General features: G+C 57.4%; 1 protein-coding gene across 2 annotated transcripts in view; it reads right to left on the reverse strand.

Moving 5' to 3' along the window:
* The window catches only part of PDE2A (phosphodiesterase 2A), a 100,244-nt gene that overhangs the window by 49,912 nt on the left and 32,160 nt on the right, over window positions 1-18,172 (reverse strand). For both annotated transcript variants that reach the window (XM_025356775.1, XM_025356776.1), the window contains one exon: window positions 17,534-17,609. In XM_025356775.1, coding sequence (XP_025212560.1) covers window positions 17,534-17,609 — 76 coding nt within the window. The remainder of the gene's footprint in view (window positions 1-17,533; window positions 17,610-18,172) is intronic.

Consider the following 18,172-nt stretch of genomic DNA (forward strand, 5'->3'; position numbering starts at 1 on the left):
CAGTGTCACACACTTGGTGGCACAGCCACTGTGTACACATCTGCTATCATAGAGTGCCTCACACCCAGTGTCACATACTCAGTGACTCACCCACACACCACACAGTACACTGTGATCATAGTCACATACTTGACATTACATGTCATAAGCTCCGTGTCATACGTGCAGAATGCCCCCTGTCCCACAGTGTCTCACTGTCCCTCTTGGCATCACCCTGGGTCCCACAAGCTCGGCCCCTCGTCCCCACCCCACTGGGCAGTCGCCAGGGCTGTTGCCCCGTGTCACGGCTGTTTCCTGTTGTTGTGCTCAGAGTCCTCAGCCTCTGCTTGTTCCTTCAAGGATTTCCTGTTGTCAGGGCCCCCGGCAGGCCTGGCCTGTCTGGGATACACACCCCTAAGCCCAGAGGCTGGCCAGCAGGAACCCTGGGCCCTCTGCCTCCCCACTCTAATATTCTGGCTGGATCCATGGGACTTTCCATCCTCCCCCAGTCCACCAACCTGGATACCCCATGTGTCTACACTGGTGCTGGCTCTGCTGGGATGGACAGAGGAGATCAGCTCTGGGCCTTGACCCAGTCCCAGGGTGTCCAGGACTGTGCTTCCCAGAACAGGGCTCCAGGGCAGCCTGCACAAAGCTGTTACAGTGGCTGAACAACTGGCGGACAGGACCAGCCCAATGCTGATCTACGGGGCTCCACATGAAGCTGCTGGAAGCCTGAGAAGTGGGAGATGGAGGGCAGAGGACAAGGGTTCGAGGGTTTAAAGTTGAGGAAGACTTCCCAGACGAAGCGGCTGAGAGCCAGGAAACAGGGAGGAGGAGGAGGAAAAGGCAGCCTGAGGAGGGGACACCAGGCTGGAGGCGGAACCTGGAGGAGACAGGATGGACCAGGAAGAAGAAAGGAATGTGAGAGAGGCGGAGGACATCTGTGGGGTTTGGAGAAAACAAGCTTCTCTCCCATCTGCTCCCACCTCTCCCTCAGCCAGCACTCGAACTCAGGCTCTAGGCAGGGGCCTCTGGCACACCTTTCCCTCCTAGCCCCATGGACTGCCCCTAAAAAAGGCGCTGCCAAGCCCCCTCTCCTTCTGCCCCAGCCAGTCTACAGGAAGGACATATGGAGGCCAGAGCACACGCTTCTCACACAGCCTGAGATAAATATTTCCCGGGAAACGGAACTTGTTCTCTCAGTGTTTACAGCCAAAGGCCAGGCGGGACTGTGGGGGGCAGGGCCAGCTGGAGGAACCTCAGCCCTGGGCCGCAGCATCTGGCCTGGGCACTGCCATCAACCTGCCTGCGCCTCTGAGCCAGCTCCTGCCTTTCCCTAAGTCTCAACTCCAGGTCATTGACGGGGCTGGCCCTCCCTGGGCCTAGGCCTGCCTGCAAGCCTGGCCTGGTCTCAGTGTGTGTCTTCTCTGGGTATAAGTCCCTCGTGCGTGATGCCTCCTCCTTTGGACTAGGCTTCTCTGATGGCAGGACTTGAGATGCCCATCTCTGTCTTTGCTCAGTCAGCCAGGGGTGTGGACAGTGGATGGGCAGGCAGAGAGACAGGCTGGAGTGGTAGCTGAGACCGCCTCCCCGGCCCCAGGTCCCTGCACGCCCGGGGCCCGTGCAGCCAGACAGGTGGGCACAGACAAGTGGCAGGGCCTCAGGACCCCCATGGATGCCAGATGCTATGGCCAACTTGTTGGCATCCACTCCCTTGGGGCCATGGGGCATTGTAGAGGCCACTGGCTCCTGATGTGCAGAATCAGGAGGAGGCAGCACATCTGGCAGTTAGGAGCACTCACTCGAGAATGTTAGATAAGCTGAAAAGTGCTGCCTCCAGTGCGGCCCCTCCAGCCTCACCCCAGGGCTCCTTGCTGGTAAGCTGTTCTCCTATACTCAGAGCCTTCGCCCCTCCCATTCCTGCCCACACTCTTGCACAGGCTGCTCCTTCCCCAGTGAAGCCCTGCTGCACCCACAGCAGCAATGGCAATACCCCCTCCAGCCTGGCTCCCGCCCCTGCCTAGTGCTACCCCCGCAGCTGGGCCCACATATTCACTGGCGGCCTCAGCCTCACCCTGACTGGCATCAAGCCTTCCTCAGCCCAGGACTCACAGGCAGAGCGTTTTGGAGCTGGGTTCTGAGCATGAGCCAGTCTCCTGCAGACCCCTCTGGGGCTGAGTCCTTGCTCCAGGCTCCTCTATCTGCTTGTTCCCAGTCCTGTTCTCGTCCTGGTTGTCCTCAGCTGCTGGTGTCAGAAGCTGACCTCACAGACCTCTCTGACTGCCTAGCTGCTCTCTGGCTTCTTCAGTCAGTGCCCTTGACCTTCTCCATCCTTCAGAGTTCCAAGGTTGCCTCCTCCAAGTCTCCAAGACCACCCAACCCAACTGTGCCCCTTCTTGGAACTACTCCAGCCCTACTCACGGCCACTCTTGTTCATTCAAGAAGTATTTATTGAGCATCTACTGTATACCAGGCCTTTACCAGGCACCACACGGGCCCAAGAGAGACAAAGAAGACTCAGCCTCAGTCTCTGTCTCCTGGATGTTTACAATCCCATGGGGAAGGACACATTACCCATAGCACCATGTGGGGTAACAGGTTTCCCAACTGTGGGCTCAGGGAAATGGGGACTGTGAGTGCCCAGGGAAGGGAGGAGACTGGCTCGGCCTGAGGTGGAGGGACTAGTCTGAAAGAACGTCACAAAGGAGGTGACATTTCATCTGGGCCTTGAAAAGAGAGTAGGTGGAGAAAGAAAGGAAAGGTGTTCCAGACAGGTGGTCAGTGTGAGCAAAGGCAGGGAGGCAGGAGGAGCTGCTGTGTGCTGGGAGTAAACACAACAATGTGGCTGGAGCGCTGGATGTCTCAGGGCATGAGGGGACATGAGGGGACATGAGGGGACCCAGCAGACAAGGCCAGCAGTGCCCTGCCAAGGGGTGTGGTCTTTGTCCCAAGGGCAGCAATAGAGGAGCTGGTGTTGGGCGGTGCATTTCTGTACTTATTGTGGACGACAGTGCCCTCATTCACGTCTGCCTCTCCCCATGCCCCCACCCCAGCTAGGGCTCCCAAGCCCCCACCTGGGCCCTGAGAGCCATCACAAAGAGGGCATTGACTCACCGTGCTCAGTTCACCAACTTGAACAGCCCCAGCCCCAGCTTTCAGAGAGGCAGTAATGACACGGAGGCCTGGCCCTGAAGGAGGATGCCAGGCTGAGCTGGAAGAGCCCCTCCTCCAAGCCAGCTGCTGGCATAGGGGCTAGGGAACCATCCCAGGAGGGTGTGCTGAACACATGCTTGCTTGGTGGGGTTGGGTCTGGCAGCTCTGCTCTCTTGGCTGCTACCCAGCCAGTGCCAGGAGAGCATGCCATGCCCATAGAACTTCTATAAGCCTCAGCCCAGCTCTGCGGAGCACCCTGTCTCACAGGGGTACAGCCTAGTCCTGGCTCTAAGGATGGCACCCTTGAGGGAACAGGGAGGAGGCTAACTCTCCCCAAGGACCTGCCATGTGCCAGGCCTGCGCCGGGCACCCCACACATACAAGTTTTGTAACTTCTCCCAACAGCTCTGTTTTGGTAATGTCGAATAACAGTGGTTACGTCCAATAATGATAGAGGTTCTTCTTTTTTTTTTTTTTTGAGACAGAGTCTCGCTCTGTTGCCCAGGCTGGAGTGCAGTGGCACGATCTCGGCTCACTGCAAGCTCCGCCTCCCGGGTTCATGCCATTCTCCTGCCTCAGCCTCCCGAGTAGCTGGGACCACAGGCACCCGCCACCATACCCAGCTAATTTTTTGTATTTTTAGTAGAGACAGGGTCTCACCATGTTAGCCAGGATGGTCTTGATCTCCTGACCTTGTGATCCGCTCACCTCAGCCTCCCAAAGTGTTGGGAGGCATGAGCCACTGTGCCCGGCCATGATAGAGGTTCTTATCCCTGCCTGGCAGGTGAGGAGACTGACACTCAGGCTGATTAAGTGGCAGGCACAAGGCCACACACCTAGCAAGCAAGGGAGTTGGGACTTGAACCTGTGCTCATCTGACCCCGTGACTTTCCACTATATGAGGCCATCTTGGCTTCCCAGCTCCACCCTGACAATAGGGCCCCTCAGGCTCCCCAGTCCCTTTTCCCTCCAGCTGTCCCTATGGTCTGAGCAATGCCCTCAGGTCCCCACTCTCTCCAGTCTTGCCCTCTCAATGTTGGGAGCATCCCCTCAGGCAGCCCATCTCTTCCCAGCAGGGTTGAGTATAGGCCTGGGCACTCGGGTGGGGTGCTGGCAGAACCCAGAAATCCAGCAGGCCCTGCCAAGAGCCCAGGCAGACACTAACTGTTTTTGGGATAGGTGTGGGGATGGGGTCAGGACAGAGCTGAGGGCTGAGGAGCTCATGGCTTCGGATCCTCGATCAGAGGGAGGAGGCAGCAGGACCCAGCTCAAGGAAAGGCAGAGAGAATACAGGGGTAGGAGTAGGTGGGGCAGACCTAGGGAAGCTTCATGGGAAGGACGAGGCCAGTGGAGCTGAACAAGGAGCAGAACTTGAACCTGCAGAGGGCAGACCTATGGCCTAGGCAGCAGGGGCTGCCCCAGAGGCAAAGCAGGGAGCCTGGAGCCACACTCCTTCCCTCGGGGCACAGCCCTGGTTGCCCAGGAGGGTCTCAGCTTCGCCAAAGGCCCCTCCTCTCATGGCTCCCTGGGTGGATGACAAATCCAGTCTTTCCTGGCGTGTGGCCGAGGCTGCTGAGACACTGCAGGCTCCCAGGAACACCATCTGTCCCAGCTCTGGGGGGAGCCCCGCCCCATGGGGAATGCCATGGCAGTAAATAAATTAATAATGGCTTTCCAGGCCCTCCCCTCCCATCTCCCTTTGCCAGCTCCCAGCAGCAGGGCCCAGTCCCACTTGGAGGCACATTCTCAGGTCTTGGCCCTGTGTCCCAGCTGGGAACCTGTGCTGAGCCCTTCCTGTGCACCAGGCCCTGTGTGGGCAACATCTTACTCAGGGGCCCGGAAAGAGTGAGCCTCGAGCCTGAGACACCTCTAGGCTCCACTCCTAGTTCTGTTCCAATTCACTCACTGCATGACCCCTCTGGGCCTCAGCTTCCCCAAATGTGAAACAGGAATAATGGCAGCCCCTACCTCATAGGGATGTTGTAAGAATTAAACAACGGGGGTGTCGAAGGCTCCTGGCACACACTGATACAAGCAGCATCTTCCTCTCCCTCTCAGCTGGGCCTGAGCAGACTCTTGCTGTTCTGGCTGTGGGTCCAGTTCACACACACACACACACACACCCTCCTCTGTGCCAATCAACATCAGCAGCCCACCTTGTTTGCTCATCAAGGCCCCTTTGAGCACTGAAGATTCCTATGAGGCACCCCTCACAGGGAAGGAAGGCATGGTTGGGGGGTGGGGATGGCACCCCTCACAGGGCAGGAAATGCGCGGGCTGAGCGCTGCACCAGTACCCATCCAAGGGTGGTAGAAGGTTCAGGAATGAAGAAAGCATAGTCCCCAGGCTCAAGGAGCTCACAGTGCAGAGAAGGCAAGGCAGACACACATACAGAGTCACGTGATGGAGAAAACAGGGTGCTCGTGGCACAGCACAGTGGGCGACAGACAGCAGAGCACCCCAGCATCTGACTGCCAGGGCAGGAGAGCTCAGAGGAGGGAGCATGAGCGAGCTTGGTCCCGTGGTCAAGGGGTAGAGAGGACTTCCCAGAGGAGAGGAGGCTAGAGCTGATCCCCGAAGGATTTAGGAAGCTGAGAGGGGAAGAGGCCAGCGGGAGTAGTTTGGGGGAGGCAGCAATGGATGAAGGGGGACAATGGCCAGGCTGGGGTTGCAGAGGGGGGACATGGGGATGGGGAGTATGGAGGATTCTGGGGCAAGAGAGTGACAAGTTCAGGTCTGTGCATTAGAAAGATCCTCCTGGTGGCCACGTGGAGGATGGGGGAAACTGAAAGCAAGCAGCCAGTGAGTGGCCCAGGGGAGAGTTGAGGGGGCCTGGACCCAAGCAGGGGGCGGAATGGAGAGGAGAGGAACTCGGGAAATACTCAGGGCAGAGAATCAACAGGGAATTGTTGGGTGAGGGTGTGGAGGACAAGGGAGTAGTCTGGAGTGACTCCCAGGTGAGTTGGGAGGAGGAATCCTCATGGGAGGACTTCCAGGCTGGGGATATATGGGGTGAGGGGAGTTGGCCTTGATATGGGGGTGGTCCTAGTCTGGAGGGCTGGGGCTGGGATATGACTCCAGCCTCCCCGTCCTCCCAAGGGTGAGGGCACCACTCAGACTGATCTTCAGTCTGCGCCCCACTCCCTCAAGCCCACCCACTTCTCCCTCCACTGAGCTCTCACCTCTAGTCGGTCGTCTCTATTCCCTGGGGGTCCTGGCTCCTTTGCAAGGGGGTCCAGGCTGGCTGCAGAGACAAGAAGGTCAGGAGCTGAGGCCGGCCAGGCCTTCTCCCCTTCTCCCTAGCCTGCCCTCCCATTAGCCCCCAGCAGGCCCATGGATGGCCCCCTCCTCCAGGAAGCCTTGCCCGCTTGCACCTTGCTCTCTCCCCAGACTCCCTCCTTATTCTCTGCTTCCCATAGGCACCTGTGGCTCTGCCATATTCTCTGTTCCTTGACTCTGAGGACAGAGCCATATTCCTTCTTTCCACCTAGGGCTCCTAAGGAGTGGAAATGACCACCTCTTTACTCTTTCTGAGGCCTCCTCCACTTCTGCTTCTCTCCAGGGAGCTCCACTAGCCCTCTCTAAGCCTCAGTTTCCCTATCTGTAAAACGGGATCCATAATGTCCACCTCACATAGTCACTGGGCCTCCACAGTGAGTTGGGCCTTTACTCACAGACAACCAAGGGGCTTCCAGCCCAGGTGTTGTGAGTCTCAAATGAATGTGAGCGCATGTGGGAGCCCCCGCCCCAGCCTGGCACCCAGTCATCTGGACTGGGATCAGATCCCCCAGCCTGTATCCCACCAGCACCACTTCCACAGCTCCTGGAATGCTGGCGGTGGAGACATTGCCACAGCAGCCTGGAGACACAACAGGGACCTGCTCACTCGTTCTCCAGAAGCCCACCATCCCGCGGCATTCCAAACCCCCAGCCTCTCTGAGGGGCACTGCCTAGGGCCTGGCTGCCAGGCTGCTGCCCCTCTCCACCCCCACCCAACAAGCCTACCCAGGCATCGGACAGGCGGCGGGATATTCTGAGCCTGGCTTCGTTCCCGTCAGCTGCTGGCCGCCATGCCAGCCTGGCGCGGGTGCAGGGGCTGATTTGATTTGGCAGCTTCAGCATCGTGTGGTGGGGACTGGGAGGGGGAGGGGGATGAGACACCCATCCCTGCTAGTCCCTGCTAGGAAATAAACAGCCTGAGGCGCTCCTTCTGTGAGCTGGGGGGAGGGCACAGTCTGGCATGGAGGAGGTTCTGGGTTCCCTGCTGGTGTCCCCCTCTTCTCGCCTGGGCACTGGATACCTGCCCACGACTGCTGGAATCTCTGGCTCTCCTTGGGTTGACCGTAGGGGTGACAGGAGCTGCACCTGGTGTGAGGAGGCTTGTGGTGTGGCCGAGGCAGGGTGTCTGGTTGTCCCACATGTCCCTTTTTCCTGCAGGGTCTTCCCTCTTAGCTGCGCCTGCAGCTGGGCCTGAGTGTCACCTCGGGAGACTTGGTCTGTGTGTGGTGTGATGGTCTAGGTGTGGCCATCTCCCGCAGTGACTGTGGTGTGTGGCTGGGCCTCTATGAGGTGCTGACTGCAGCCCAGGGTGTGGTGAGGTCACCCATGTGCCTGACTCTCCTGTAGGGCCTGGTATGTATTGGCCCTGGCCTGTTCCTTCCCTCTGTGCAATGACCCCACTCACCCAGCTGTGTCCGGCAGAGGAAAAGAGGAAATGACGAGGGTTGAGATAAGTGCCTGACCCCAGGGCCGTCCCTTTTATCCACAAAGCCTGAGTCTTCTTTTCCACCCACAGCCAGATGGGCCACCTGCTGAGCAGCCAGGGACAGCCCCTCCCCTCCCCTGACAGGAGGGAGTGCCAGTTTCATGGCAGAATCCAGCTCCCCCCTCAGGCCTCCCATCACTCCCAGGACAGGTTCCTGCCCCCCAGCAGAGGCACTGCCCCGAGGTGGAGGCAGGCTGCTGGCTCCTGTCCCTCCCCAACTCCACCCAACTTCTGGTTCCCCGTCCAGCCAATTTCAAGTGTGGAGAAAGTGGCTAGGATAAGGGGAGTCTCAGCTAGGTATTCCCAGCTCCCCATAATCCCACCCAGCCTGTGTTTACCACTCTCCTATCTCTTGTACACAGGCCCCCCAGGCCAGAGAAGTTCAGCTCACCCCTCCTGGATACTGGAATCTGCACCAACCCGCCAATAACCTACCAGTGCCCTGGAGGCCTGGACTCCCTAGCCGCCAGTTAGAGAACTGCTGCTGGAGAACCAGGGCTTCTGATTCCCAGACCTCCGCACTGTGGGGTCAGACCAGGACCCTAGTCCTAAGGGCCCAACAGGCCAGGGCTGTGTCCAAGCCACCAGCCAGGGAGGTCAGGGGAGGGTAGAGTCTGCTTTAGGGAAGAGTTAGCCTCTCATCTGTCACCTCCTCCTCATTGTCCCATGTCCTGTGGGGACCTCAGGGCTCTCCCCACCCAGCAACAGGAAGCTGAACCCCTCCTGGAGACATTGAAGGAGTGGCCCCAGGACTGAAGGGGGGACTCAGCCTTGCCCTTTGAGTCACAGGAGGAACATAGGTTCACAGAGTGCAGTTGTCACAAAGGGGCTAGTTGGATGAAGACAGTCTTCAGGGGTCCTAAGGGGCTTCCTAGAGGAGGTGTGTGAGGCCTGACAGGAAGAGGATACTGGGTTCCAGGGTGGCCTCCTGATGGTCTGACCAGTTTTCAGCTGGGATTTATAGACCCCGTGATATGCTTGCACATGTCTGTGGGTCTGTGTCTGGGCGCATGGGTGTGCATCCCAGTCATGGAGGCCTGAGCTCTAGTCTGTGTCCCAAGGAAAGTGTCTGCCAGAGGCAGGAGTCAGCAGACAGCAGGGATAGTGAAGGAGAGAGGAGCTGGGCAAAGAAGGGGAAGGGAGGGCAGCTCAGGGCTGTGAAGAAGGGCTGAGGAGAGAAGCCCCCCACCACGTTTCTGTAGGTGCCTGTGTGCTTAGCGCTGATCATCACAGTCAGTCCTCAAACCGTGGACGCCTGATGCCAAGGGCATGGCCCAGCGCAGAAGGGAGCATGGCACTGGGCTGTGCCCTAGCCTACTGTGCAGCTTTGGACAGGACCTTCCCTTCTCTGAGCTGGCCTCCTCATCGGAAGAATAAAAGGGTTGGACTTGGTGATCCCCCAGGGCCCTTCCAAATCTAACTTTCACTGGAGAGAGGCTTAAACCCAGAGAGAGCCACAGACGGAGACCTCACAGGGATGGGGAGGGCCCAAGGGCAAGTGCAGATGAGACCAGGGAAGGAGCAGCAGGAGGAAGCGGGTGGTCATGACAGGAGGGTCCAGGGAGGCACATTTCGGGCCTGCAGCTGGGGAGGGGCTCCCTGCCAGAGACAATGGAGCCTTGTGGAGGACTGGGGGCAGCTGCCACCACCACACCTGCTTCTGGCCTGTGGGAGGAGGAAGACAGAGGGGTGATGGACAGAGGCTCTGCTCCCTAACCTGAGTCCCGCCTCCACTCCTGCCCCTCAGGTGTCCCAGGGGAAGTGGGGGAGGTTGTGGGCAACAACGAACACCCAGGACTGGGAATCAGGAAGCCTGATTTCAGGCCCCGTTGTGCTGTGTGACCAGGGCCAGCTTTGGTCTGTGAACCTATCAGGCAGGGGAAGCCCTTGGACCTGTGCAGTGGTACGGGGCTTCTAAGGATCTATCGAGGTGGGCACTCTGGAAGGAAACCCTCCCCTGCAGCCTGGACCCCTTCCCAACTCTGGCCTGGGTGCTGAGGCATAGAAAGGACCCAGGAGGCAGTGAGACACTGGACAACTGGGCTGGCCTTCTGCGAGGCTGGACTGTGGCCTCACACACAGGGGAGGACCTGTCAGCACTTCCGGTGCCTGACCTGGGACTCCCTTCCTTGACTCCTTCTCACTGCCACCCTTGGGGCAAGAACAGGGTCTTCCTTCCTCAGCCTATACTGAGAGGGTGCTGACAGGACCCCACTGGCTGTCCTGACCTCTGCCCTTGTTTGAGCCCTATGGACGCGGGGCCCTCGCAGGCAGGGTTTCATGCATTTCCATGTCTGTGTCCAGGAAGTATTCATGTCCTGTTTTCCCCCCACAGGTTGTCAGGGAAGGGGCAGGAGTAAGCAGGCCTCTCCTTCCTCCACTGCTGCCATTTCTGCCCAGAAACTTTGGAAAGGGTAGCAACCCCTCTCTCCGCCCAGTCTGAAATGGTTAAGGAATAGAGGCCAGTGTTGAAGGAAATTAGCCCCTCAGTCTGCAAGCTTTGAGAGTGGCAGGTCTCTCGAATGTACACACACCAGTTCTGTTGTGACAGGAGAAACAGCCTGTGTGATCCAGGTTGTAAAGGTCTCTATTCTCCTCTAAGGCCAGCCCAGCTTCTCCTGTCCTCCCTCACTGGGAGTGGAGGGAGCGCCCACCATTCTGAGCTATCTGTCTCCATTGCTTCTTGTTATGTTTTTAATAACTGAACATTGACATTAACAAGGCAGGTGGTTGCAGCTCTTCCCAGCAGCCCCATTTAGAACCATTGAATCATCAAACCATCAAATCCTAGAATCCTAGATTCACAGAATGTCCGTATCTCTAGCTCCTAGAGCCTCAGCATCTTAAAGTCTCAGAATGTCGGAATCACACAACCACGCATCCACACAGCCCTGGCTGGGAGCTGAGAGTCAAGGAATGCTAGAATTGTCCCAGTTAGAACCCCACAGACTGACAATTCCAGATTCTCAAAATCCTACACTTCTAGAGCTAGAGCTCATATATCGCTGGGAGATATTGACCCCCAACTTCCTCCTTTTACAAGTGAGAAAATGCAGCCCAGAAAAATGGTCTCATGCAAGAATACTGGAGAGTGGGGGCCAAGGAATGCCCAGCTCAGAGACTGCAAGATTGGACTTCAACATTATGATGTTTCAGGAAATGGCACAGCTTTTCTATTCTGAAATACCAGTATTGATGTTGGGGCGATACTGCTCTTCAGCTCTGCCTGTCTCCCTTTGCTCTTACTCCCGGCCCTCTCCATTCTTCTGGCCACCCTACCTTCCCGCTCCCGCTCCATACCACGAGCTCTCGGCCCCTCTTACCCTGAGCTCCTGCAACTCCCATGCCCTTCCTGTCTCCCAGTGGCAGCCCCCAGTAGAGGCAACCATGGATGGGAGGCATGCAAGGCCAACTTCCTTAGGGTGGGGGACAGGAAAGGCAGAATGCCTGCCCCCTGAAGCCACCAGCCAGAGTACAGGCTCTGCAGAGGAGGGGCCCTGCCGGCTCCTCTCAAGGGAGCTGAACAGGAAGGTCCTGAAGCCACAGGGGGTAGCCACATCAGAGGCAGCAGCTTCAAGGGAGCCTGATCCAAAGTTTTGGGAAGCAGCTGAGGCTTACAATTTACATTAGAACAATCACGTATGTTTAGCATTTTCATAAATTTACATTTTTACTCATTTTGGAATGTACTCAGACATTTTTGGATTTGAATTTTATTAAGTATTATATTTCACAGATTGTTTCGATTATTGAATTCTGAACACTCTGCCCAGGGCAGATCCCGAGTTCCCCATGCTACAGGTGACGCTATAGCAGCCCTGAGTGGGCTTCAGGTCTCCCTTTAACCTCAAAGCTCATGACCTCCTCCGAGGCTTTTCCAAGACCTTTTGGTCTTTAAAGAGCCCTGACACAGGCCCAGGCATCTGCCACTAACCCCTGTCTTCCCTCCTATACCTCTCAGAGACTGCACAAAACCCACCCAGATACCTGGGTGAGGCAGCATTCTCCTCCCTTGACCTTCATGTCTACAGCTGGCTGGCTCCCTCCACCAGCCCTGGCCACTCCATTCCCTCCCCTGCATTCTTTAGCCATTTCCCTGTCCAGGCCTCATCACCCCCTTTACCTGGGCCACACCAGCCTCCCCCTCAGTCTCCACACCATGGTCCAGGAAGCTCCCGAGCATGCAGATCTGATCTGTCATATCTCTTCCCTCAACTCTTCCCAAGGGTCAATGTCCCTCCAGAACAAGTCCGCAGTCCTTAACATGGCTTACAAGTCCTGCACCATCTTGCTGGGCCAGCTTCACCGCTCCCATACCCTGGACCCAGACGCCTGGCACCCAGGGGCCTGCTCCATGGAGTGGTGCTGCCACAGGCTCTCCTCCCTGTCTGCCACCAACAAACCTTCACAACAACCATTCTCTCCCCTCTGTCCAGAACTTTCTCCTGGCTTGACCCTTAGCTCTCAGTCTAGATTTGTTTCCTCCTGGAAGCTCCCCAACGTGCCCCTCCCTCCCACTCTAGGTTGAAATAGGGGTCCCTGCTTTATATTACCACGGCCCCTGAGTTTATCTCCTTCGTTACCCTCTCCACACACTCTACCAACATCACTCCCTGCTTCCCCACCTCCCCGCCCCCAGCCCTATACCCAGGTCTGTGCCACCTGCCATGGGGCTGATGCAACATTGCTCAGGCTTGGGGGAATGTGTGGGGATTTTAAGGCCTGCATCCTGCTCATCTCTTCCCACCCTCTCTGCTGGGCACATAGCAGGTGTTCACCAATGTCCACCTAGGAAGTCCTGGAAGTACACATGTGTAACTCAGACAGGAAGGGCAGGGTGCTCAAAGGAGGTAAGAATCCCTGGGCTGGGTGAAACTGGAGACTTCCCGGAGGTGGCATCTGGGAGGACCCTCCATATGTCAGTCCTAAGGCAGCAGTTAGGGACAGGCTTCAGGAAGTTCCCAGGCCAGCCCTAAGACCATCAGAGCAAATCATCAGTGGAGGACTAGAGTCTGCAATGAGGGGGACTCAGTGCCTCGGGCCCAAGATAGTGGCCACTGGAGGAGCTGGCTGTGCATTCAGAGAAGCCTTCCTGGAGGAAGAGCTACTTCTGGCTGGCGTGGGAAAAGGAAGAAGGTAGAGATGAGTCAGGTTGAAGAAAGTGGTGAGGGACAGGGATATGGAAAAGAAAGCTCTGTATCTTCTCATCATTTACCCTTAGGGTGTCATCATTTACCGTTAGGATGTCAAGATCAGGAAGGTGAGGGGATGGGCAGAAGGAGCAAAGAAGACTCAGGCAGAACGAAGATAACATCAGCACTGACGCCATGGTCAGGGCGGGTATGGATAGCTGGGGCTGGCAGGGAGCAGGTCCCCAGCTGTGGCTGGGAAACATTTCCTGTCTCCTTGCCAGGGGGGTCATTAATAATCGTTTACCCGCCGCAGGCAGCACGGAGGCCAGCCAGAGAGCAGCATGGTGCTGGGGCAGAGCCCAACCTGGCAGCAAGAAGTGCTGTCCTCTGACACCAGCCCTGCCACCCTGCTGTGAGACCTGCACCAGTCACCTGACCCCTCTTGGTCTCTGGAGCTACTGGTAAAAGAAGTGCCTGATGAGATGCTGCCTTGAGTCCCCTCTTCCACTGGACCCCAGTTTCCCTAGACGGAGCTGGGCTGCCAACCCTACAGGGCAGTTCTGGTCATCTGATGATAAGTGTGAGCATCTGGACTCTGCCAGACCCAGCTCAGGACACACATGGTGGGTAGAGGAGAGACTCAGGCCCAGCCTTTGCAGAGCTCACATTCTGGTAGGAGCCAGACCCCAGCACCAGAGGGTGTACATGCGGAGCCCCACAGAACCAGGCGCCCCAGACTGGGGAAACACAGAAGGGTGAGCGACTGGCAGCATGTCTGGACACAGAAGGTAAGAGCTCCATGAGGCCAGTTTGGTCACCACCATGACCCCGGCACTTAAAACTGTGCCTGTCTGGTACACAGCAGGTGTTCCATAATGACTTTTAGACAATCGCATGAGTTAATCTGCTAAATGAGACATTTGTGAAAGGACCTTGGTATTTGGAAAGAACTGCATAAAAGATGATGAAGATGACAGTGTCAATGATGATGAAGATAATTCCAGCCAGAGGCAATGGGATAAAAAAGGTGCCATGAAAGCTTGAGAAGGCTGGAGGCCCAGGGATGGCTACCCAAAGCCAGACAGTGTTGCCTGGGGAATGGTCAGCAAGATCCCTTTTGCCAGTCAGGCTACAACCTTCCTTAGCCCCAGGCTGCATTTCTCTGCCCACCCCAACACCCCCTTCAAGGTCCAGCTCAAGCCTATTCATTTCAGAGAACCTTCTGGAGTGTGACACTGTGGCATCGACCCCAGGCCCTTCCCTGACTGACTCAGACTTCTCTGAGCCTTCCAATCTCAAGGAATCTTGGATGTTTCTTCTCTCAAGCACTTGCTGGGAGGTGGCCCAGTAGGGTTTTCCCACAGCTCTCTCTGGAAGGTATGACCTCGATCCCCCTACAGACTGCATCCCCTACAGACTGTGTCAGACTAGAGGGTCCCCAAAGGTGTGACCAGCTCTCTCCTTTCAGATAAGTGTCTCTGTGAGGACGGGGACTATTTCTCCTCCATCTGACCTGGAGTGAACACAAATAGAGCTAAATCGAGGTCTTCCTGGTTGTCTCCAGGGGCTGCAGCCACACAGAGAAGGGGCGAGGGGAGGTGAACCTGGAGAAGCGGGTGCTTGGCTGCTCAGCTGCTCAGCCCGCTGACATAAGCCAGGAAGGGCGCTGGGCCACCATGGACTAAGACTGCAGAGCTGGCAAACTCCAAACCCAGCCCAAGCTGTTCTTATACCAAGAGGCACCACCAAAGACACCACCCAGGCCTCACCGCCTGCGCCGTATGCCTCCCTTCTGCGGAGGACGAAGAGGTGTAGTAAACACAGTGACCTTGCTGCCTCGTGCATCCTCTCCACACCCTCCTCCAAACCGGGGCCCCAAACACCAGTTAAACTAAGAGGAAAAGAACAAAGGTTCCCAGACCGCGGCATCGCCTGCCGCCCGCCTGTCCAGCGCCTGCTCCACCGGAAACCCAAAACAAAGGACTTGGTCAAGGCAAGGAGGATGAAGGGCAAAGGGTAGGGGCAGTTGGGGTTGGGGAGGCATGGAGAACATTCCAGGGCATCTCTAGGGACCTGATCAGGAGGGGAGCAAGGACAGGATGGCAGCCAAGCCCTCCTGCACACATGCGTCACTACACAGACATTTATGGGGACACCCGCTATATTCCACACGCCTCAAATGTTATAGACCTCATTCTTCACACACACCTCATGCACACACTCCCACCGCAGCACATTCTACAGTCCTCAACACCCCCAACACACACACCGCCAGCTCACTGTCCATCCCCCACTCACTCCTCACCACACACACACAACTCACGGGGAGAAAAGATCACATAATCCACACGTCACACCAAAAAGTCACACAGCTCACACACCCTCACTTCACACCACACTCACACTGTCTCCCACCACGTACCTCACACACCTCTCACCTCCCCAACCACAGGCATATGCATCCAATTAAATTCAACACGCACGCCACCTAGACACAGAAACACATGCAGACACAGCCTGCATAGATAATGTGTACACCTAATGTCACACGTTTGTGGGCACACACAGCCCCTTAGCATAGACAGCCCTGCTGGCCCACTGCCTCTTCCCACCCCACCCCACTCCCATATGCACACGTACATGCATGCACACACACACACTCACACACTTGTCAACTGGCTCCTCACCTCAGACCCCTCAGCCCTGCCTGCAACCCTTTCCTGTCCAGAATCGCAGGAGCAGCCACCACACAGACACATGACACTCAAACACCAGCACTCAGGTCCTAATAGATATATTCCCCAAGCAATCCCAAGATGTGCCATAGTGACTCTAAGCCAGCCACGTAGGCTGCAAACACACTGGCACACACAGCACCCCCCTGCTCCAATTCCTCTCTGACAAGAGACCCAATGGAAACCATCAGGCCCCTGCAGTGGCCCTTCCTGGCCACACACAACAGCCAGTAACATACACAACTACATATAGAGCCCTGTATGCAAGCTGCCCCTACAACAACTCCACTGTACAATGACAGACATACAGCCACATGCACACAAGTTCTCTACACACACAACAGCCACACACCCAGTTACCACTCCACAGCCACAATACTGCCTCCCCAGCCACACATAGCACACAATGCCATAGACCCACAATTCCCACACTTTCCATAATCTCCCCACAAATAATCCCACTCTTGATGACACATTCATACACGGTACAACACATAAGATTACACACAAGACACACACAACACATGCAACCCAGCCCGTGCTGCACACACAGAGGAACACTCACACAAACACATACACTCTAGACCCACCCAGCCTGGACACATCCCACCACAGGTGACTGACACCAGATTGCAGTCTACTCTTCCCTATCTCAAGCCCTAGCTGCCCCCATCAAGACCAAGGCAGCTGGGATGAGGGGCTTTATAAGTTACAAAAGCCAGTACCCACCGCATTATCCCCCCACCACCTCAGACCCCTGGGCACCGCCTGAGGGCAGCACACTCCACGTTCAGGCCCTTCCACGTGAGCCCACACCATGCCATGCCTGAGAACATGGGATGCAAGGGGGTCCCAGGGACACTAGCTCTGCTCTCTGAGCCTGCCCCTCCTCACCGCAAAGCAGAGGTAGATACAAGAGGAAGGGATGGCTGCAGAAAGAAACCCCAAAACAAAGATAGAGACCTAGAGAAACGGGAGAGAGACCAAGATAGACTAAGAGAGGTGGGCACATGGGGCAATAGACCAAATTAGAGAGCCCAGAAACACTTGAAGAGAAACCAGAGAAGCCCAGAGAATAAAGTGGGACCACTGTACCTGGAGAGGAACAAAAGGAGGGGCCCACCACGAGGAAAGGCTTGGAGATCTCCAACACAGAGGGAGGGAGGGAAGGGATAGAGGAGTGGGTGCCACAGAGGAGGCCAGTGAAGCCCTGATGGAAGGACAGATTTGCACTCTGGGGTAGGGTCCAGGCTGAGCACTGAAGTCCAGATGTTTGGGTGGGAATCTGAGCGGTGTCTAGTTGAGGCTGTGGACTGGAGGTTTGGGGCCTGGGGTGAGGTCGGCTCTGAGGTGGGGTCCTGTAGGATAGCTGAGGGTTCAGGTGGTCCAGGTGTGCCGGGAGTCCCACATATATGATGAAGGTTCCGAGGCGTGGGCAGGGGTCCCCACTAATCTAAGGAAACGAAATTCGAGGCTTGGGCAGAGCTCTCAGTGTGCACTGCAGTCCCACCGTGGACTGGAAGCTCAGTGCTTGGGGTGGAGCCCCGGATCCGAAAGGAGTTCAGAGTCTGGGGTGACGTTTGGACTGAGAGCCGGGGCTTCAAGGGCTCTTGGTCTGCGCTGCCGTCCCAGCACAGGAGTAGAATTCAGAACTAGAGGAGGGGTCTCCTCCCTGAGAAGGGTTCGGGGGCTTAGGGGCGGGCGGACCCGGCCCGGCGCTCGCCGGACACCCCGTTCTCCTGGTGCCCAGCGCGGGGCCCCCCTACCTGCAGGCTGTCGGCGCATGGCTGCGGCGGCGGCGGCGGCGGCTCGTCCGGCTTGAGGAAGACCTGCTGGCCCCGCCTGAGGAATTGGACAACAGCGATGAGGATGTGGTGCAGCACCAGGACCATGCTCGCAGCCGCCCGCCCGCCCGCCGGCCCGGCCGCTGCGCTCGGTCAGCGCGTCCGCGACAGCTTCGCCTGGTCCGCCCGAGTGTCCGCCCCGGCCCCGCCCCGGCCCGCCCCCCGCCCGCCCCCGGCCCTCCCCGGCCCCGCCTATGTCCCCGCCACCGCGGACCGCACCTCTCTGCCCGTCGGATCCTCTGACCCCACCGGACCCCCGGCCTCTGTCACCGCGCTTCTCTCTCGCCCTGGGTTCCCTCGGCCCTTCCAGCTGGCCTGCTGTCAGCCTGCGCTCGCTGCCCCTCGCCCGGTCGCCACTTCTCTCGCATCTCGCAAGGGCCGCTCTCAGAGCCTCCACCCTGTCTGATCGCACCCTGTTTCCCCGCCACTACTTTGGGGCCCGGGGCCCAGCCAGAGCCCCAGGCAGAGACGGGCGCAGTGGGGTGGGGTAGGGAGGGAAGGAGAAGGAAAAGGGGGGCAGGGGCCGCGGACACCGCAGGAGCCTCGGGCTTACTCCTCTCC

The sequence above is a fragment of the Theropithecus gelada genome, chromosome 14 (genome assembly GCF_003255815.1).
Source record: "Theropithecus gelada isolate Dixy chromosome 14, Tgel_1.0, whole genome shotgun sequence".
Taxonomy (NCBI): domain Eukaryota; kingdom Metazoa; phylum Chordata; class Mammalia; order Primates; family Cercopithecidae; genus Theropithecus; species Theropithecus gelada.